Source organism: Neofelis nebulosa, chromosome 1 (assembly GCF_028018385.1).
Source record: "Neofelis nebulosa isolate mNeoNeb1 chromosome 1, mNeoNeb1.pri, whole genome shotgun sequence".
NCBI classification, from domain to species: domain Eukaryota; kingdom Metazoa; phylum Chordata; class Mammalia; order Carnivora; family Felidae; genus Neofelis; species Neofelis nebulosa.
This window is the reverse complement of record NC_080782.1, coordinates 68,612,428-68,635,496: the sequence shown is the minus strand read 5'-3', so window position 1 is coordinate 68,635,496 and position 23,069 is coordinate 68,612,428. Positions and strand designations below refer to the sequence as shown.

The 23,069-nt window shown below is 40.9% G+C and overlaps 1 protein-coding gene and 1 long non-coding RNA gene across 3 annotated transcripts in view; one reads left to right on the top strand and one right to left on the bottom strand.

Annotated features, from left to right (window-relative positions):
- LOC131509411 (uncharacterized) overlaps positions 1 to 23,069 on the top strand; it is a 56,429-nt gene that overhangs the window by 22,058 nt on the left and 11,302 nt on the right. The window contains exons 4-5 of one of the 2 annotated variants that reach the window (XR_009260484.1): positions 16,101 to 16,161; positions 17,961 to 18,168. The exons of the other annotated variant lie outside the window; for it this stretch is intronic. This is a non-coding gene — a long non-coding RNA (uncharacterized LOC131509411). The remainder of the gene's footprint in view (positions 1 to 16,100; positions 16,162 to 17,960; positions 18,169 to 23,069) is intronic. 2 annotated transcript variants of the gene reach the window in all.
- The window catches only part of NREP (neuronal regeneration related protein), a 28,264-nt gene continuing 24,699 nt past the window's right edge, over positions 19,505 to 23,069 (bottom strand). Inside the window, exon 4 of the mRNA XM_058725099.1 lies at positions 19,505 to 21,249. Within this exon, the coding sequence (XP_058581082.1) occupies positions 21,124 to 21,249 (126 nt within the window). The 3' untranslated portion in view covers positions 19,505 to 21,123. The remainder of the gene's footprint in view (positions 21,250 to 23,069) is intronic.

Genomic DNA, 23,069 nt, shown 5'->3' with positions numbered 1-23,069 from the left:
GACTTTGCTAATGCTGCAACTCAAAATACCATTAGGAGCAAGTCCCCTTCTATTTTCTGCTCTACTCTCCTTAATAAGAAGACATTATGGTTTCCTGGGTCCAGAATGAATGCTACAGCTGTGTGGTTCATGTCCTTAATTCTAGACAGAAAGAATAAGGAAGAGGGAGGCATCATTCCTTTCCATAATTTGCAAGAAACTGAGCTGATGTTACAAGGATCCCCAGGGCTGCAAGAGAGTCACATAAAGATTATTTTTAGTTGGGCATGGGGCCAATTTACCCCTTTGGCATGGTACCTTGAGCCCACCATATTTTTAGGAGCCTAAAAAATCTTAGTTTCACTTCCTTTTAGAATCAGAAGTAAAAAAGAATGTAATAAATATGAATAATAATAAATCCAGTCTGGATTGTATTTGTCTCCATACCACTGCAGTTGTAAGAGAGTTTTAGTTTTAGTTTTTAAGTGGAGAAGGGGGCCACAAAGGCAAAAGCCCCTAAGGACTGTGACAGTTGTATATGGCTCAGATTGGGATAATCACGTTGTATTCCAGACTGGAATGATGCCGCCCCAGCACTGGAATGTCTTTGTTCCCTCACCTTGAAACCAGGCCTCTTAAGATTATGAGCATTAAAAAACCAATACACATAAATGATAAAAATAATTACGCTGTGTCTACCAGATAGATATCAGCCACTAGAAATATCCTTTAGTGTTGGTGAGTTTTTCTGAATGGCCTATGAGAACATTTTTTTCTTTGAAATAAGATGCTGTTGTGCAACATGAAATTTCTTGACATCATTTTCCGACCCAAGAATCTTAGTAGCTTCAACCTTTGGTTGCCTGTTGTTTATCATTGCCCGATCTGCAAATTCCTTTTCTTAATGTTTTGCCAGTCAGCTGGGTATTGCTTAGACCAGCGACTGCCACAGGGTATATGCTTCCCAATTACCTGTGTACCTGCACAGTCTGCCACCCTGGCCCTTCCCCGAAAGAACATTTAAGGAGGAGTCAGGCTAGTGATTCCTGTATTTTCATTTGTGGTTACAAAAGAATGGGTTTTTCTTCTCCGCAAACATTTGGCTGCCAGCTGCCAGAAGTACCGCTTATGAGCCGTTTGGAAGAGCTGCCGGTCCTTAATGGTTTCCAAACGATATTTAAAATGGATCGTGTGGTTGAATGTCATTTCAGTTCTCTTAGCACCTCAAAGTTCCGTGCCCGACACATTGTACAGAGAGCACCTACCATGTAACCTGTCCCCAAAGAGGAGGCTTTAGTTAACAATACTAATGCAGAACCCTGGAAGCAGAGACAGTATCTTATTCTACTTGGTATCTCCACAGCACAATGTACAGAGTGGCCTCTCTAGTCTCTCACCGAATCCCGGTCCAAATGAATTAAATTACCGACCTAAGAGAAGTTGACCCTAAAACCATTTTACATTTCCAAAACCGATGGAGGATATTAGGTTTTCCTGGGAAAAACAAACTGTCAGTACTTACGATCTTGGCTAAGAGCAGTGCCAATAACCAATTAAATATCATTAGCATCATGGTCTCCTAGACAAAAGGGTATCCGTAGAATCAGCTTAAAGTGAAAAAAGTAAAAAGAGTAAAGGTTCAGAAGAAAAAAAAAAGCTTTCTGAGAAGCGAGATTAACAGGCAAAACGCTTCACTGTCTAAACCTAGTTTCTTCATCTAGAAAATGGGGTAATATTACCTACTTCAGAGTAGGTTGTGATGAAGATACTCAAGATAATGTTTGTTGGGGCGCCTGGGTGGCTCGGTCAGTTAAGCGTCCGACTATGGCTCAGGTCATGATCTCATGGTTTGTGAGTTGGAGCCCTGCATCGGGCTCTGTGCTGACCGCTCAGAGCCTGGAGGCTGTTTTGGATTCTGTGTCTCCCTCTCTCTCTGACCCTCCCCCATTCATGCTCTGTCTCTCTCTGTCTCAAAAATAAATAAACGTTAAAAAAAAATGTTTGTAAAGCAGTAATGCCATGTCTGTCACATCGTGAGACCCAGATAGGTGGCACCTCTATTGTTACTGTTGCTGTTGTTCTTACGGTGCAGTGCAGTTACCAGTCTGGGTCCCGAAATTTATCTATGGTTGTCACCACTGTGGTAGGGGTATTGGGAGATGATAGTTGGGAAAGAAGAATATTAGAAAAGCACGTACTCTTGAGTGAAGTCTCTCCTTACCCTAAATGTTCTTCTTTCGTGCAGAAAGATTTTTTCTTACTAGTTCACAACTACCAACCACCGTGAAGAAAGTGTTTGAGAAAGCAATAACCAGAGGCATGATTCTCTAGCTCTCTACCAAATCAAGGAATGGAGTCTCTTGCATACCAAAGACGTTTTGTGATCTTTTAAAAGCTAATTTTAAATGAATTAATTTAACGAACCATCTCCTGTGTAACTGCTCCTTTTAGTTACACAACTGTTTACCATATTTTGAAAAATGAAACACAAGGACTGTGAGGTTGTCTTATTGTGGGTGAGCCCACACTCTGTCCGTGGCAACAGGTGTGTACTCTGGAGGGTGGAGATTTCCCCCTGCCAGCCATCCAGGGCATATTAAAAGTCATTCCTTTATCCTGTCTCCAAGGCGATTCCCTTTTCTTAGGAATGAGATGATGTTGGAGGCCTCAGTGCTGGCTGAAGGAGAGCAAGGTCAGTCTTCTTGTGCATAGAGGTACGGTGGTCCCTTCATGGCAGCTCAGGGCCAAGATAACCTATGGAAGAGCCCAGTTGGAAGTCCCTAGGATGGGAGTCTAATAGATATTCTGTCTAGAAGCTAGTTTTGAATCTTTGTGCTTTTTGCATGATTATTGCCTAACAGCTTATACTTTGATAATCCTTTGTTAAACATTGCTACACAGTCTTAGCTGGTACTTGGAGGAATAGCCAGTATCCATGTGGGAGGATCCAATGTTCCTACTTAGGGAGGAAGCAAGTTAGGAGATGGTAAAAGATGAATGGCTAATAAACAAGGAATGTCATTCAGAGCAAGAAAACTGGCTGAGGGGTACAGGGATCACCAAATTGTTTAATGAAACATGAAAACATTCCTAAGTGAATTCTCAAAAATTTAGTAGGGGCAGTAGGGTGGATAAGAATCTGGTAATACCAGACTTCCACATAACACAGAATGGGATTCTAGACTATCGATGTGTTTGTTTATGGTCATTATTTTTTTTAAATGAAAGAATTGCCCAAAAAGCTAGAGAGTTTGCCAACATTGGAGTTACATTAGTTTGCTAGGGCTGCCATAACAAAACACTACAGACTGGGTGGCCTAAAGGACAGTTTATTTGCTCACAATTTTGGATGCTAGAAGTCTGAGATCAAGGTGTGGGCAGGACTCGTTTCTCCTGAGGCCTCTCTCCTTGGCTTGCAGATGTCTGCCTTCTCCCTGTGTTCTCACATGGCCTTTTTTCTGCACACCAACATATGTGGCGTCTCCTGCTTTTCTTGTAAATATGTCAGTCCTGTTGAATTAGGGCCCAGCCTAACGGCCTCATAATCACTCTCTAAGACCTTGTCTCCAAACGCAGTCCTATTCTGCTGGTGTGCTGGGGGCTAAGGCCTCAATATAGGAATTTGGGAGGGACACAATTCAGGGGTTAATACGTATGTCAAAATGCAATAACATCTAGGTCCTACAGTCTAGAAAAATAAAACAAGGAGATGCAGTTGACATCAGTGTCAGGGTAATAGCCTTCCTCCTCTACTCTGATCCCCTCTCTTGTCTGCAAAGCATGGCATCATTTTTAACTGGTGGTTTTTCTGAGAACCCTAGGCTGTGTCCTAAATGCTAACTTTCTAGAAGGTTTTAACAGACAGCTCTCCATCAGGGATCAGTGAAATGGTGTGGTGGAAAGGACCACAGGGCTAAACTCATGAAATGAACAAAGCCTCCGGTCTCCAGGCCCAGCAGTAAGACCTTGGCTAACAGACAAGCTGTGGTGTGCAAATCTGCTTTCTGCATTTGACTTCCCAGCCACCTCTGGGGTGTCCAGTACTTGATTCAAACACACTCAAGATGAAGCACTCAAATGCTTGCTGAACATTTCTCTGGCAGGTTTCCAGAGCTTCATTCTTCTTGTTAATGGTGACAGAAAATTACACAAGGTATCCATGATGTTTGATTTGCTACTTACCTCACAGTTTACTTCAAAGTTCCCTCAGAGTTTTCTGAATTTTACTTTCTAGAACAAATATTACTGGCATAGACATCAAGCATGCCCATGCAATTATTCTTAATGGTTGTGGTAAGCAAGTTCTGGATTTTCAGGTCAGGAGCAACCTGTGTTTTAGCAGTTAGCAACTAATGGCCATGTAGTAATAAGTTTAGTTGGCACAGGCTTATTTCTCCAATTCCCTGAGTCAACAATGACAATAGCAACAATGAAGTGCAAATATGAGCATGTTCCTGTTGAGTTCCCTCCCTTAGCTCTCATCCTTACCTGGTAATATGACGTGGCATTGCCCCAGGTTCTCCTTTGGTTTCCATGACTGAAGATGACATCTAAGGAGACTTATCTGATTAATCAAATCATAAAATTAGACAGGAACCCAAGAAACTGTTCACTTAAATCTTCCAGGAAAGCTTCAATGCAACCAAACCATCAGAGTTTTCCAGGGCAGAAAGGCAGTGTTTCCTGTATATTTTGCTGTCAGAAAGGTTTCCTGTGTCAGTCACTCCCTTGCCAGTGTCCGAACTTGAATTAACTGTAACTCTCACCATGTCTCCTGACTGATATCCAGTCTCAGAAAAAGGCCTGGTGTTCCAACATTTTGCCAGAAAATACACAAACTGAACTCTGAACGGTGACCCTGGGTTACCCTTGAAATCTTGATTTCCAGCATTAGTCATGGTCATGTTAGAAGGGCATTTAGCCTATGGCTGATCTAAAAGTTCTTGCTTAATCAATGACTCATATGGTCAATCCCTTGAAATCTGGAGATTAATGCTGGTGGTCATAAGTGTGAATTTCCAGGGAAACCCTTTGCGATTTTTTTGAAGCCCAGTTGTTTTTCTTTCGTGTTAGAAATTTGGCTGTTGCTTATTTTGGGCTATTTGCTTATCACTTTGTTATGTCTTTGTGTTGATGATCAAACCATACTTTGTTATGTTCCCTTCTTTCTGTGGTCTCCCATTTTGCTTCCTTTACATCTTCGACAAAGACCAATATTTTTAAGGATTCCACCAGCCCAAGTGGCAGCTTAGCAATGGTATCAGCCAGTTCTGGTCCTGCAACCCAGCCTGTGCTTTTGGCCAAATAGGAAGTGCAGTTTGTTCCGTGATCTGCTGTTTGCAAAAAAGAAACCACGGCATAGTGACAAGTGGCCAAGGAAGGACTTGGGCTATACAATATTACATGTTAAAACCCTGGGTTTCTGGGCATAGAAAGTAGAAATGCTTTCAGAGCCATTGGCATAGTTAAACTGTATCCCCCACCACTGCCACACCTAGCCCAGCTCAGACCCTTATTGTGTACGTGAGGAAACCGAGTCCCAGAGACATGTGGTCATTTGCCAGAGTTCATGTAGGTCACTGTTGGAAAGTTGTGTCTATAACTTGGGTCCCCTGACTTCCAGCTTATTGTTTATGACATTATACTGTGTGGCTGTCAAGGGCTTTTTCACCATCCTTCACCTACAGTGCCACCCTAAACCTCAAAACTGTCCAAGTCAGCTTGCTGCATGCAAAATAAAATAACATGTCTGAGTACATGAGCTGTGCAGCCAAAAAACCTGAGTATAATCTCCTCTCCACTCAAGAATCGTCCATTTCCTCACCAGCCAGCACTGGTGACTTTGCACCCTCATTCTCCAGAGAACAAAAGAATATAAAAATCAAACCATATTACTGGTCTCGTCAAATTCCTTCAGTGTTTCCCTACAGAAGTTCAAATCCCTTGCCTCAGTACTAGAGGCAGCCCTTAGCCTGCCCTAAACCTCCCTACTTCCTTTCTGCTCACTCGCTCCTCACCCTGTTTGTCCCTGTCATTGCTGTATTCTTGCCCTCCCCCCACCTCCCCCCCACTATCCTTTTCCCCTTGACCAAAGTGCCCATCCTATGCTATTCTTCACTGAATTCTAGCTGAACCTCAAAGACCCAAATCCTTTTTCCCAGGTTTTGCTCAAGAGGGATCCTTTCCACATCCTCTCTGACATCGTGTAAAGCACTCCCTGAACCCAGAGTATATAAGGTCTGGTATTGTCTTTTGTATGCACATCACCCAGGTTTCTACTTTCTTAAAGGCTCTCATGCTTTTTCATGCCTACTGAACACACCTTGCCTCGCCCTTCTTACCTCTGCACCTTTGCCCACACTGTTCTCTTGCTTGGAATTCTATTTCTCATTTTTGCCTACTAGAATCTTATGTGCATATCAAAGTTGAGCTGAAATACTAACCTCCATTAAACGTTCTCTAATATTTTGTATTCTAAGGCTGCTGTAACAAATTACCACAAACTTAGTGGCTTAGAACAACACAAATTCATAATTCTGGAAGTCAAGAGTCTGAAATGGCTTTCACAATCAAAGTATCAGGTCTGTGTGTTTTCCAGAGGCTCTAGAGGAGAATCCATTTCTTTGCCTTTTTCATCTTCTAGAAACTCGTGGCATCCCTTGCCTTGTGGCCCCCTTTTCCATCTTCAAAGGCAGCAGGGTAGCATCTTGAAATACCTCTCTGCTTCTGGAATGACACTGCATTCCCTGTCTGAACTTCCTGCTTCCCTCTTCTGAGTACCCTTGTGATGACATTGGGACCACCTGGATATTCCAAGAAACCTCCCACCACAATATCCCTAAATTAATCACATCTTCAAGGTCCCTTTTACCATGTAAAGTAATCCTATTTAGGTTAGGATAAACTCTTTGAGAACAAAGACTATGTCTTGTCTTTATATTCTGAATCAGAGCCCCAAGCTCAGCCAGTAAAGCTCTACTACTGAGAAGTGCTTCTTTGGCTTGAAAGCCAGGCCATAGAGATATTTGCCTTCTTTGCAGCTGACTGACTCGTGTTTCAGAACAGTTGGGCTGTACATGAGGCCCTGTGAACTCTGGGCCCTGTGAATTCCAGGCTTACAGCTCCACATGGTGTGATGTACCCATGAGGTGTAATGTAGCATCTCAGCACATAGAGTGGCTTAGCATGATGTATCTACACAGAGAAAACCTACTAAAATACACCTGAATTCTCATATTTTCTGTTGGTAGCTATATAAATTATTGCAGTTTTTCTAGGGAATGGTTTGGCAACAGATTTGAACATTTTAATTGTGCATATCCTTTTTCCTTATGATTTCATTTCAAGGAACATTCCAACCTTTCTCTCCCACGGTGATGCCCACACATGGGCACAAAGATTATTTACACAATTATGTTCATTGTAGAAGTATCTATAGCAATGGATAATTGGAAACAATGTAAAAGTCTATCAGTATGGTACTAGTTATTAAATTATGGTATAGTAACAAAAAGGGGGTAGTAAGCAGACATTCAGACAAGAGGGAGGTTCATAAACTAGCATGGAAAATGTTCACAACATGTTGTTAAATTAAAAAAAACAAGTTGCATACAGTACATCTATAACTGTTTGGCTTTTGAAAACAAAATCATAATATACATACAATAATATATATATAATAGAAATATCTGGAAGATAAAGACGTTATCTCTTGGGTCTGTGATTTTGGAACGTTTTCACCTTCTCTGAATATTTGAACATGATTTTACAGTTACGGTTTGCTTCTATTGTTGGAAAAAGGGAAAGAAACCTATTTCTGAAAAATACAGCAACAGATGCTACGTGAATCCTGCAAATGAGAGAGGTCAGTAATGGGCAGTTGGTTAGAGACCAAGGCATCTTTTTTTTCCAGAGGAAATGGAAAGCCAAGAAGGAGGTGGTACCCCTTGTTAAATTTCCTGAAATCAACTGCTTTACATTTTCTCTCTCCTCCACAATGTGACAGTAGTCACATAAAAATGTTTCTTAGTGACATTAGGATGTCACAATTCTACTACTGTCTACATCTGACCCTTTTCAGTGTTTCTGCAGCTCGACAATAAGCTTAAGGAGATCTTCCAGAATTCCCAGGATGAGGAGGGAGAAAACATTCCTTATTGTTACTGAATTGCTAACTGTCCTATACCAGTTCGATCATTCACTGAATCTGAGGTTTTTCTTAGTATGTTTGTTTATTTATTTGCTTTGTGAATAATGATAGATAATTTTGGTAGGTAATATTTAGAAGTGGGTGAGATTAGTTACCTCCTGACAAAGTCACTGCCAACAGTTCATACAATCTGAAATGCCAGCTCTCTGTCTTTCATGTAATCTGACCATACTTTTCGTGGAGAAATCTCTAGATAGGACGATATTTTAGTGGCAGAAATCTGTACCTCTGAAGGAAGAGCTGGCTCCCAAGACTTACAGGACTGTCACAAGGGCAAAGCCTTAGAGTTTCAAAGCAGCTTAGCAGAACCTAACAAAACACTGAAGAGAAAAAAGCTAGAGACACAGACATGCCTGGGTTCAAATATTGGCTGTCTCCATATACTAACTTTGGTATGTTACATATTCACTTTTGCTTCCATTTATTTATCTGTAAGGCAAGGGTAATAAAAAAAAACATGCTATTGGAATTAAAGGAAATAACGCATATACTGTACACAGTAGCCAATAGACAACATTCATTAAATATAAACTATTGTTGTCATTGTTTTGTGTGGTTCCAGGGGGAGAACTAGAATTTATCAGTAAGAATCAGAAATAGGAAAATAGTGAGTCAACTCAAAAAAAGTTTTCTGGCAATTATAAGTATTATAAAAATAGATTAAGCTATCTTTTGCAGAAATAAATTCCCATCAAGGGCAGTATCCAAGAAGAAACTATCTAAGGTCTTATCAGAGATTTATTTATCTAAGGCTTTGGGAGCATTTCCTGCTCACGGTCGAAGACTGGATGTAGGGAGTTCTCTTCACTTCTCTGCAATACACAGATCCTATAATATTGGCCCATTTTCTTTCCTCGTAGGTATGGTTCAGATGTGATTATCCATGTGTAGTCACAGGAGGGTTCTCTTGTCTTTTACAGATTGAGAAGGCTGGTCTGTAGCGACCACTTTTTCTTCATTTCTAACTCTGTTCCCTTGTCCTGAAAACCAGTCAGGAGCCCTTCACAGCATCTGTATTCGTTACAAGTAGCATAAATCATTTTCTGCTTTCACATTTCTTCAGGCTCATACACATTTCACCAGTCGGACATTTCCCATTTTTGATTTACGTCCATAGTCATAAACATCTTCAAACAACCCTAGCCCCATATTTGTTCTAAAAGATAGGTCTCTGTTGAAACAATAGGACCTTGGTTCTGGAATTAAAATTGCACCCTGGGCTATCTCTCTAGCTCTAGCTTTCTGTCATTTGTTTTTTTATGCCATTTGATTCTTACATAATTTTTGTGTATTTATCAGCCCCCCTGGCTCCTTTTTTCCACCAGGAAAGGCTACATGCAGCTCTTTATTCTTGAGCCCCTCCACGTCCACCTCCACCCCCATCCCTGTACTATTGCTTTCTGTACAGAAATTGTTTGCTGACTTCACCCAGACTTAAATTCTGCCTTGTCTGGGCCTTACCTCTGACCTCTAGCTGTGCCTGCTCATCCTGTCCATTCCTTGGTTGTATTTCACCTCAGGATTCCCCTAACACGCAAAGCTGTCTGTCACTTTTACTGTAACTTTTAAAAAATTAGAATCAATTTTTAACCAGTTCATAATGTTTCCTGTGCCCATTGCTTCATGCATGAAGAGTCAGAGGCATCCCTTGGTCCTTGATGAATAGACTAATCATAAAATGATATAAATAATTTATAAACATTAAAAATGTTCACCCTCACTAGACACTTGTTGGGACAAGCACTGGGTGGTGTTATATGTAAGTGATGAATCACTAAATTCTCCTGAAATCATTATTACACTATATGTTAACTGGGATTTAAATAATTTAAAAAATGTTCACCCACACTATTGTAAAATAGAAAATAGAGGCAATGAGGTACTACTTCTCACCTATGAAATCAGAGGAGATTGCAAACTAGGTATGCACTGCAAGCCTGATGGGGGTGTCCTAGGGCAGACAGACTACCCTATTGATCAAGGGTGATTTGGTACAGACTCTTGGGAAAGCACTTTGCAAAATATAAAAGGAAACACGACAGATACATACAGAGCTTTTGGAGCATAAAGGTTCGTCACAGCATTATTTAGAGTGTGAAAAATAGGAAACAATATTAATGTCCAATGTAGGTAATAGGTAAGGTTTGTCACAACTGTTTTGCAGACATTCAATTCTGAAATCATGGTAGATTCACACGCAGTTGTCAGAAATAAAATAGAGAGTTCCCATTTACACTTACTTTACCCAGTTTTTCCAGTGATATCTTGTAAAACTCTAGCACAATATCACAGTCAGGATATTGGCATTGATACAGTCAAGATGCAGAATATCTCTGTCACCGCAAGGATCATTCATGTGGAGTTTTCATACCCTCCTTCCTGCCCACACCCCCTCTTCAGCCCCGAGCAACCACTAATCTGTCCTGTTTGTATATGTTTGGCATTTTTGCACTGAGCAGAGTTCTCTGGAGATTCATCTGGGTTGTTGCATGCATCGATAATGCATGTCTTTTTATTGCTGAGTAGTATTCCATGATAGGGATATACACAGTCTGGTTAGCTAAGCCATCGAAAGACATCTGGGGTGTTTGTAGTTTGGGGCTGTTATAAGTCAAGCTGCTGTAAACATTCACACGTAGGCTTTCACATGAACATAACTTTTTGTTTCTCTGGGGTAAATACCCAGGAATGCAATTGCTAGGTCCTATGTCAGTTGCGTGTTTAGTTTTTTAAGAAACTGCCAAACTGTTTTTCGGAGGAATGTACATTTTTGCGTTCCTGCCAATGAAGTATGAGTGAGCCAGTTCTTCCTCATCTTCGTTAGCCGTCGTGTGACTATTTTTTAGTTTATATTCTGATAGTGTCTAGTGAAGTCTCACTGTGGTTTTCATGTGCATTTCCCTAATGGCTAATGATGTCGAGTACCTTTGTGTCTTATTTGCTGTCTCTATGTTTTCCACATTGAAATGTCTCTTTGTGCCTTGTGCCATTTTCTAATTGGATTGTTTTTTTACCATTAAATTTTTTTAAACTTGAGATATAATTAATGAATGAAACTCATCTCTTTAAGGTGTATAATTCAGTAGTTTTTAGTGTGTTCAAAAGATTGTGTAACCATCATATTTTATGTTAATCACCCTAAAAAGAAAGCCCATATCTGTTAGCAATCAATCTCCATTCTCTCCTTCCTTGGTTCCTGACAACTTCTAATCTACTTTCTATTTCTATAGATTTGTCCACTCCGGACATTTAATAACAAACAGAATCATACAATATGTGGCCTTTTGTGACTGGCTTCTTTTACTTGACATATTGTTTTATTTTTTTAGCATTTTTTAAATATTTGTTTATTTTTGAGAGAGAGAGAGAGAGAGACAGAGTGTGAGTGGGGGAGGGGCAGAGAGAGAGGGAGACACAGAATCCAAAGCAGGCCCCAGGGTCTGGGCTGTCAGCACGGGACCGGACCGACATGAGGCTTGAACTTGTGAACCAGGAGGTCATGACCTGAGCCGAAGTTGGATGCTTACCGGACTGAGCCACCCAGGCACCCCTACTGGACGTAATGTTTTCAAGGTTCAACCTTATTGTAGCATGTATCAGTGCTTCATTCCTTTTTATGGCTGCATAATATTACACTGTGTGGATAAACCACATTTTTTTTTAGCTATTTATCAGTTGAGGGACATTTAAGTTGCTTCCACTTTGGGGCTAATATGAATAGTGCTGCTATGTATGTTTATATTCAAGTTTTTATGCGCACCTATTTTCAATTCTTTGGGCATATTTCTAGGAGTGGAATTGCTGAGTCATATGCTAAATCCATGTTTTAACTTTTTAAAGAAACTGCCAAACTGTTTTCCAAAGCTGCTGCCCCACTTGACGTTCCCCCAACAATGTATGAGTGTGTAGGAAATTTAACGATTTCAGGAAAAGGCTCTGCCATCTTAGATAAAACATTTCTTTCTGGGCAGTGAATTATCCCTCAGCTGAACTACTGATCTTGACCACACAGTGCTGCAGAGGGTCCATATGTTTAGTGATATAAATGATAGCCCCTCAGGCGTCCTACGCACACAATGAGCAAGGACTCTTTCATACCCTTTTCTAGGGCCTGCCACCGCAATTTTCACATGACCCTCTGAGCTAATCATCCTCCTTCAGGAGAACTCCCATCAAATACTCCCTCATTATCACATCTGACAAAGCAGATCCTAGCTGTTAATGACAAATTAAAGAGTTCTAGTCACCCCTCTCTCCTAGAAAGCAGTGCCCCTCAGTTCTGTAGGGAACATCTGCTTTTCAGAAACTAGTGTTGGCATTTTAAGGCGTGAGCCAGCAGGGAGATCGCCCCTGCAGGGGCCTGAGGAGGCACTCTGGCTTGCTACCCTCTCCCAGAAAGCCAGCCCCTTAGGCACAAACAGCTCAAGCAAAGAGCAGGAGGTGGTCTAGGGCCTCTGAAAAAGAAGGGGCTGACTCCCTCCTTCTCAGGGGCGATGGGAACAGCACTGTGGTGAGGAGCATAGTGGAAACTCTGTGCAGGACTGGGTGGCCCCCTACAGCTGTTAGGCAGAAACCAGGACTCCCACTTTCTCAGCTTAGCTGTGTCATAGGGGAAGTCTCTGCCACGGACCCTATCATTTCTGAAAAGAAGCTGGGTCAGCTATGAACAAGCGTTCTTGGCCAGAGGGCATTAAGGGTGGTGAGAGATCCAGAAAATGGATCACAGGGATGCTGGCTGAAGGAACTGAGGCAGTTTGGCCTGGAGGAGAAACAGGCAAGGGGAGCAGGACGTGAGAGGCTGCTGTGCTGAAGGAGGAGCCCGCTTAGTCTGTGCAGCTCTGAGAGCCCAGCTAGGACCAAAGGGTGGGTGGAAAGTAATGGAAGGCGTTGGGCTCAGAAAGGTTCCAACTAATAATTAAAGCTGCCCAACTTGAAGGAATCAGCAAATTAATGCATTCTTAAAATTCTCTATTCCATGAGGCTTTCACGTAGCCACATGGGTCTCTCGGTGACATAGCTAAGCTGTGCATTAATGGGACTGTGCATTGTGTGAGGGAAGAGATTAATTTCGTACTGCTTCCAGTAGCTATGCTCAGGGGTGAGCCTAATGGACACACGCAATAAAATAAACGGTGACCCCCTTTTTCTGCCCTGATTCCAGAGCTGCTTGCTGCTCTTTGGGCTTTCCCCCAGGAGTGCTGGGGTCTCCGGGACTAAAAGGCTGGGAGTCTGCTCTACAAGCCCACTTCTCTTACCATCCCACCCCCTCCTCCTGTGACCGTTAACCCAGCTCTTTTGGATATCCTGGATAGAGATAGAATGACATGTTTGGAAGAATCTGGGGGAAAAGGATTTTACCACTAAAGAGATTTGACCTTGTGACGGAATTAAAGGCTCTAAGAAGAATTGCCAATCTCTACAGACTCATGGAATTTGCAGCTCAGGAAGGTTGATGTCTAGGCTCTCCCCCATGTGGTTGGTTAGTGCCTCAGTAGACCATCCATCGATAGGCGATCTGAATCTTTTGCTTCCCCATCAAAAATTTTTGGTGCTATGTCTTATCAGGGTTTTACCCTCTGCAGTGCCTTAAGTTCATGGCCAGCTACTTTAAAGGCTTCCATCAGAACAATGGGGGAATTCAGGCATTGTGGTGGGGTGGGAAGAATTTCTGGCCAAGAGTGAGTTCCTCAAAATAACAGTGAATAGGTAGTTTTCTAGCTCAGAGGTTTTCAAACGTTTTGGTTCTTATACTAAGAGAATCTTAGTAAAGTCTGTATCATCATGCAATTTTAAGTTAATAAAGTTTTTCTTCACAAGTTTATTTTCAAAGGGTATAATTGGGAGCATATTATAAATGTTAACATTTTAAAATAAAAGTTGTATTTTTTTTGGTAAGTGTATATAATCAAATCTAAACAAGGCAATTGATAATCTCTCATTCTATTTTTAAAAACAAACTTATTTAACTTGCAGAAATTTGACTTTCTTTTCTCCTTGAACTCAAATTTTCATTCCATTTGTCCTCCAAAATTTTACTTTAATTTTTGTTTAAAAGATTTTATTAATTACACATTTATCTTTAATAAAAATGTATCTAAATTAAAAATTTTAACTTTTATGTTCTGTGACCATAAAACTCTAAGCATTAAAAAAAAATCTGTGTGACTGGGGTACCTGGGTGGCTCAGTCAGTTAAGTGTCTGACTTTGGCTCCGGTCATGATCTTACGGTTCGTGAGTTCAAGCCCCACATAGGGCTCTGTGCTGACAGCTCAGAGCCTGGATCTAGCTTCAAATTCTGTGTGTCTCTCTCTGCCCCTCCCCTGATCATGCTCTGTCTCTCTCTTTCAAAAATAGACATTAAAAAAAAAAATCTGTGTGATTGAATTATCACGATTAGCAATACACTACTGATTAAAACAACATGAATACATTATACTAATTAATAAATACAAAAAAAGCAAATGCATCGCTTGATCTATTGCAAATGCATCACTTGATGAGATGAACTTTCTTCAGTTAGTTCATGTATCTGTAGAGGAATAGTATTTATTGCTAGAAGGAGATGGGTCAACTTCAATTCTGTTTCAATTTTTTGTGTTTATAGATGTAAACTGCAGGAATTTAAAGTATATTATAGCAATGCAATTCAATAATTTTAATTTCTGTGTTAGATGCCAAAATTCATCTACTGCAAAACATATTTTTAATCTTCTGTCTGTCACCTGACAACTTGATTAGGTTCTTCTTCGTTTTTCTTACAAGCGGTGAATTGGAAAGCACGTGACTTGCAAAGAGCTTTGTTCTTGTCATTAGCATAATTCACTTTCTTAAGTTATGGGAAGTACACCAAAAGAGCTCTGCTAAGACTTATCACTGTTTTTATGCTGTTAACATTTTCACTTAGACTCACCTTTTAAAATTCTGTGTCTTCAGAAAAGATAGGAAAAACAGGTACATTATTCATTTCATTACACTTTTGCCAAAATAATACCTTTTGATAAAATGCTTCGACCTATTTTTTGCTTTAAGCATGTTACTATTACTCGAGGGCTGCAAATTCAGCTCCTTCACAGAAAATGTCTGTCACAAACCTTATTGGCAGAACGAGGCTTTGTTGCCAAACCAAGTAGCCAACTCAGATGTGCTTTCTGTCAGAAAAAACTTTGACTTTGCTTTTCAATTCACATGGCTATTTTGAAGATTATTATACAAATCAGTGAAGATTAAAAGTATATCTTGTGAAACTGATCACTGAAGACAAATATTAAAATTATAAAGATCTAATATAATTATTCCATGTTTAAGTTATTAAAATAAGACAATCAAAAGACTCTTTTTCATAGAAAGTAAGAACAGTGATAAAAGGCATGGTAGATCTCTGGTAAAACCGTATATTAAACACTGCTGACTGGCTTTGGAGAAGAACTAGTATAAAAATCAGAACTACCACAATGATGTAGAAAGGTCCTAGGCTACTAATCAGTCTGGCAGCACATAATTTTTTTATTATGAAAAAAATATTAAACATTTAATAAGATAGAATCTGATGAGAATGGACTATAACTGAAATGAGTACTTTATGTTATGGTTTGATGCAACAGGTTTTGACAACTGTATTAACTAACACGCATCAAACCTGAAAACGCACAGGAAAGTTTATCCTTGGTTTTATCCACTTTATCTTGTAAAAACCAATGGTATTCCCTACAGCCTCTCTAGTTACATTGAAAATAGTCAGCATTGCAAACCTATGTTGCTTTAGCTGCCCTAAGTTGCTTTTCTTCCCAGTTAAGATATATCCTAGGGATGAGTAAGGAGAACTGTGGAAAATAATTGTTTATGAGTACGTGAAGAGGCCATTTTCGGTATTCCAGGTCTCTGACTGATTTTCTCCATGCTTCGTTCTCTCAGGGCTCTCCCTCAAAAGCAAGGGGTTCTTTGACAAGAGAGTAAGGATGTGGAAGAGGAAATGGTATGATATAAAAATTGTTACTATTTCTATCACTCCACTTTACCATATGTGTCTGAATTCTAAAAAACCATATAAGCATCCAAACACCTTATTTCTGTTTTTCTAATGTATCACTTTTAACATGTGTTTAAGAAGGGGAAGCCAAAAGTTCTATGGATTTGTGATTAAAGGAACCTTTAAAGGACCACAAAGGTTCCATTAAAGGAAATTTTCTCTTTGCCACATCTGGAGATTTGTGGTCATATTAAGGGCAATGTGTCATATTAAGATTTGGAATAGGTGAAACTTATATCTTCATTTTTAGAATGTGGGGAAAGGGCTAATATGAATACAGACTGATTCTCAGTAGATCAATTTTAGTAAAAAGTCTGATAGGTTTAGGGGATTTGGAAATTAATTCCCTTAGAACTATCCATGAGCATATACTCCTTGGAAACACTTCACATGCCCTGAAGCACACATACCCTAGTTTAAAAATCATGAACTTATCAGACCCCTGTGTAGCCTAACCTGACCCAGTCCAAGATTTTTTTTTTTTTTTTTTTACCATGGTCTTCTCAGTCACTGAGGCAGGGTCATCAGAAGTTTAAAAGAGGACCTGGGAGTGCAGTTGGGATGGCAGCAGCCCCTGTTCTGGGAACAGTAAAGGGAAGCCTGTTCCCAGTCTGGTGTTCATATAGAACTGCATGTTCCCCAGCTACCAAACTAAAAGGTCTCAGAAGGTTCCCTGGCCCTTTGTTGGTGAATAAGCACATCACCGTTCCCTGAAACCAGGGATTTGTGTTGCAAACCCACAAGCCAACGGTGGCAGGCACGTAGTATAAGAAAAGAAGAGGTTATGAGCACTGGATCTTGGAGGGGTAGTGGCCAAGAGGGCCAGAGGTGGCCCTCCAACCCCTCTGTTGCCAGATCTTCCAGTTTTCAAGGGAAGACAAAACCTGCATTTTCACATAAAATCTTCCAATTTGTAAATGCTGGCAATTTAACGTTTTTATAAAACACCCAGCAGGCAAAACAAGTCTACAGGTCCTATCTGATCCATGGCTGTTGGTTAGCTATCTCTGCCCAAAGGTGACATGGTTGTTTGCCTCCAAAGAGAGAACAGAGTGGTTCCTAATCAGAGTTTGTGTTTCCCGCATGGACTCCAGCTAGCACACTAGTTTTTTACCTCTGCCTCAGCAGTTATTAACCCTTAGCTTAGCAAGTCATAGCTGGGTCCCGAAGGTTTCAAGTGAAGGGAATCTTTCAAGCTTCATGGAGGCTGAGGGAGTTGTCATCAGCAAACTGAAGTCCACCGAGTTGAATAGAACTTTAGATGTCATTTATTCTAGCTTTCCTGTTTTTACAGTTTCCAATACATTCTCCAAATCTTCCCTTCAGGGGTGACAATACTAGTCTTAATAAATGGAGGCTACGCAACCCCAATATTACAGTTCTTGGATGCTATCCTTAGACACCTTCAATCTGGAAAGTTGAAACTTCTCTCTGGATTTCTAAAGACTGTAAAAACCTCTTCAGTGAAAGTAGCTATGATTCTATTTCAACCTTCTCACTTGCAGCCCCTGGCTTACAATTACCCTGAGTGCTTTAACTTCAGATGGTATGCTGCTTTTAAAAAATGGCCATAAACTCTTCAATATTTTTCTCCTTAGGAGGTAGAGCATAATTTCCTCCCTGTGATTGTGGGCTATATTTAGTGACTTGCTTCTAATGAATAGAATATGATAGATGATAGTGACTTCTGAGAATAGGTCACAGGCATTGTGGCTCGCTCCCAGCTCTCGAATTACTTGCTCTAGAGGAAGCCAGAGGTCATGAGGACACTTAAGTAGCCTTGTGTGGAGGCCCGTGAGTGGAGGAACAGAATTCTCCTGCCAACAGAGGATTCTCCAGCCCTAGTCAAGCCTTCAGACGACTGCAGCTTGGTAACATCTTGACAGCAAGCTCATGAGATCCTGAGCCGGAAGCACTGGCTAAATTGTTCCTGACTAGACTAGAATCTGTGAGGTGAGAAAAGTTTGTTGTTCCAGGATGCAGGGTGTGGATGTCATGTGTTACGTGGCAATAGATAACTAATAGAGATGGGCATAAAGCAGCCTGGGCCGTACCCCCTCCATGGCCTGGCCTCATCACTTCTGTTTCCCCTTTAGCAAGGGCAGGGAGACGAGATGGATCCCCTCCCAGCTGTGATAACATACAGGTGATGGGAAGCTGTTGGGCAAGGAAAATGGCAGTTGTTTATAAGGTGGAAGGTAATTAAGTTTAAGGAGGACTTCTCTTATGTTCAGAAATAGGAACCTCTGGACGGAATTACCAAAAAAGGTAGTGGTAGCTCTGTTTTAAGACTTTTCTTTCAGATTGGGCAAATTCTGAGTACATGGAAGGCAGCTGGGATTTAGTTCTGCCCTAAGGCTCCTTTATCTTAATAAAAGTTGAGGGTAAATAGGACACTTCACCAAAATCTGAGATGTGCATTAATTTCAAAAGTAACTCCCCAGTGTAAAAGTCCTTCCTGACACACACACGTCAAGACTTGAGATTTCTCAGAGAGCATCGGATTGCCTCTCCAGAAACTGACCACCCAGTTTGGGGCAAGGTCACCTTCTGCCCCCCCTTCTCTGGCCTTTATCTCAGAGGCCTGTTCCTTAGCCTCTGTTCAGGTGAAACTCAAGTGTCTGAACCCAGCCAGCCACTTTCGCACCTTGTGGTAAGGCAATGAAGTTTCACTGTCATTGGAAGGAGAAGAGAGCAGCTGTGTTTCTCATACAGGGAGAGGATGAACCCCCTGAATTTCTGGGTTTCAGGGTCACAGGAGACCTCCAGGAGTTGTGGTGATGCCCTTTTACCATGTGCTAGATTCCAGGTAGCTGGACCCCTATGAATTAGTGACTTAAAATCGTGTCTCAAATATGTATCTTCTTCCAAGCATAAGCCTTTTATCTGTGTATTAAGTGCAAATATGCCATGAAGACGTGAGGGCTGGTATCTTTGGGATAAAGAATGCCATAAGGTAGGTCTTAATGGCAAGGAGTAAGAAAGAGTAAGTTTTGAGGTGTGTGGGAGTACCCTGAAAGGGGAAAGAAAAAGTGTAGAAATAAAAAGGGTCTTGGTTTAATTCTTCTTTGTATCCAGAGACAGCTCTCCAAAACCATCCCGACAAGCCACTGCCTCACCCCTCATCTCGTAAAACCTTCAGAAGGGAACGCACATGAAAGGCAGAGCAGATTCTATCTCTTTCCAGATTTGCCCTTCGGTCTACTTTTGGGGCTCTGAGAACACATGAATTAACATGAACCAGGGAAAGCATTCAAAAGTAGGCCTCTCCAATGATGAGCCAAGCCAGTTACCTTACAGCTTGCATATTTATTGAACAAAGACTACTAAAATAGCTAAAATACACTGGGTACTTGTGAGTGCATCAGTAAAGATCACATTGTTACAAAAGCCTGCATTTTCAGCAGCGCACAACTGCAACTCTACATAAATGCCACAGATGCAGAATACTGTTTTCTTGCTCTATTTACACAGCTGATATACCTATTCTAACAAAGGAGGGAGGAGGAAAATGCACAAGAAACTCAGGCCAGTGGGGGAGCAAGAAGAGAAAGAAGAAGTTACATGCATCATCTGTGTTAACAGTCAGAAGCATGACAGGGCGGGACAGAGCCTGCCTTGTCAAAGGAAGAGCTACAAGACGGTTATATAAAAATTAAGGTGGGCTTTCAGACTGGCTAACACAACAACAATCCATGAGAAGATGGTATTGTCTGATTTTATTTTTGTTTATCCATTTCATTGGGAGCAAGGACAAAAATGTAAAATCTACACCTTGCTTCTCAAAACTGCCGGAAAAGAGTGCTCTGCCTTTTAAAAAAAATTTTTTTTAGAGATAGGTTTTCCAACTTGACTTTTGGGAACGGTGTAATTTGCATATACCTACTCAGATGCCAGTGTTTTGGATTTTTTTCTGGAGGGCATGTATTTTAAAAGTTTGCCCTTCCCCACCTCCCCCCCCCCCCATATCCTTTCAAACAAAAAGAACCAAAAGAGACACCTAAAAATGCCTGTCAAATTATTGCTTGTCTTTCTCTAAGCTAGGCAGGCGAGGCTACCGGAAAGAAGAGATTTGGTAAGTAAGTTACAGTTTTGTGATTGCTCCCGCTCCACTGACTGCATGTCCATGAGCGCCAGCCAATGAGACGTGAGTCTCTTACTCTCTCTGGTAGCATTCGCCAACCTACCACGCTGAAGAAGAAAGCCACACTGAAGACACGAGGAAAACAAGTCAATCCGGTCTAGAGAACAACATTCAGGGAAACAGAGTACCAACACCTTCTTAGAACATGGAAATAAAATATAACTCCGTCAGAGCTACCTCGCCAAGGAGCATGTTGAAAGTCCAAAATAGCACCATTCATCAGTGTCTCAGGTCCTGTGGCAGCATCTCGGTCACTTACCACAAGGAAACAATGAGTTTCAAACTACTTCTATACATCAAAAGAGTACATGGATAAAATATAGAGATATACAGACAATTGATGAACATAAACTACTAGGCTTGTTACATCTAAATGAAAAAAAAAATGGGGACTCTCAGCCTCTGCAAGAAGCAGTAGGGAGCTGTGTGAGTGAAAAGGCAGGAGTGGACCGGTTGTGTGACAGCAGAGGGAGTCTGAGTTGTGGAAGACATCGTCATCGAGAACCAGGCCTGAAGGCCCACCTGTAAGGGTTGTAAACGTGGATTCACAGTGTGAAATTCTGAGCGTTTTCACTTGAGTCAGAATGATTAAAAACTGGTTTGATGATACCTATTTGTCCACTGTAAATTCTCTAAAGCAAGGCTCAGAGTCCCATAGTTTCTTCTTATACTTGATGATTTACACAGAAAAAAATCCCATATATGATACCATGACCTCATCAATACCCATACACCATATGTAATACAAATGGAGGTGTTAACGATTAAAAAGAGTGGAGGTAACTGATGCCTGGGGAGTGGAGTTCACTGCTGCCAAGTGGAGTCAGGGAGGCAGCCTCAATCTTGTCATCCTTCTTGCGGTTCACCTCCTTGGGGACAGGAAGGCTTCCCTGAAAAGCAGGTGGACCCACACACAAACAGATGGACACACACACACACAAAAGGCACTTAGTCATGCTTGTGAAACCATTTGAAATTTTTTGCCTCTCCCTCCCGCCTTTTATCCTTGAACTCCCCATGTTTTGCAGAGTTTACATATTAAACACAGTTCACCTGAATGTAAATATTAGGTCTGTGGGGGCATGAAGTAATTAAACACTAGCTGCCTTGGCTTCAGTAGAATCAAGTGCTTCTCTGATGGCTGTGCCCAGCCATGTGGGAGGCAGCATTCCCCAGAGTCAGGTTTCTGAGGACAGTTTCTAGTATCAGACAGGGCCCAACATGAGGTTGGGTAAGAGGTGCTCATGAGCGTTAATACATTTTGCTTAAAGCATTCAATGGCTGTGGAGGTGGGTAATTGCCTGTTTGACAACATATAATAAAAAAATGTTTAAAAGAATATCACAGCTTGTACAGATGTAATTTATGTATGGTTCATTCTCTGAACACCTGGCCCAGTCCATGTGGGTCTGATAATCAGAATCACAAGCGGTACCAAAGGTGGGAGTGGGAAAGAGGAAGACAGTGTGAAACGCAGGCCAGGAGAGAGTGAGATCAGCGAGTTTGGCCTGGGGCTATTCTAAATCTGTCCTCACAAGCCTGATAAGTGAGGTGTTTGTGCTTCTGTCTAGAATAATCCAACTGCAATGTGACTGATGCTCCATCAAGCACCTGTGAGGAGAAGCTCTCCATCATAACCAAACAGCAAGAGGGCAGGTCAAGGAAGCCCATTTGCCCAAGGTGTAATTGAAAAATACAGGGCTAACCCTGTATGCCCCAATCAGATACGAAAACAGTGATTTGACAACAGTCTGTCTGTCAGCCAAACCATTAATTGCTGTAGTTGTCTCAGGTACATTATCCAATATGGTTTTAAGAGATTTTTTTTTTCCCTTTTTGCTCAGGTGACATACTCCAATAGGACATTTATAACAAGCTATTTTGACTGGATATGAGTAAAGTAATAATCTTGCTCTGAGGTCTGTAAATTATGGCATTTGAATTTCTTTTTAAGAAGAATTCAATAGTCAGGGACTTTAAAACAACTTGAAATTGAATAAATGTTTTCAGCAGCCCCAGGATGAACTAAATGTAATAGATAATTTAGCTTTAATAAGTCTTATTTTACTGTATAGATTTTTCATGTTAAACATCTGGTATGCCTAAATTTGGGTTTAAAAATTTCAGACTCTGCGAGCATACTACATTTCCGGATGTATAGAAAATCCACTCAGTATGTACTTCAGTGTTCCAGTCTTAGACTGTGATTTAGAAGTTGTTTTGGCACAACTAAATAGCAATAGGACAAAATCAGAAAATGGAATTAAAATATAATTACCACTCACACACAATTAAGGATCTAGGTAAGTTTCCAAAATCATTATATTGGGCAGTCTTTTACAGTTGTGAAAATAAATTTAATCATGACATTTTGGCATATAACCCCAAGATTTTTTTAAAAATCCACTATAATCCTGGTGCTTTTAAAATGTGTGTTCTTGCTCCTCTATCAGCCATCAGCACGTTTCAAGATATGGAAGACTTAGGTTTTGAATAAATGAAGAATTCAATGGCTGCCAATTATCACAGGCCAGGAAGGGAAATCAAAAGTTCTTAAGTGTTATTTCACTCAACTGCACTCTGTACGTGACTGGCCTTAAAGTTGCTTACTTTAGTTCATACTTTGTTCGTTAATATAGAGTGAATATATAGAACATTTGTCTCTACGTAAGTCTCTGTCTTACTGATCTTTTACCTCCGTGGAAAATAC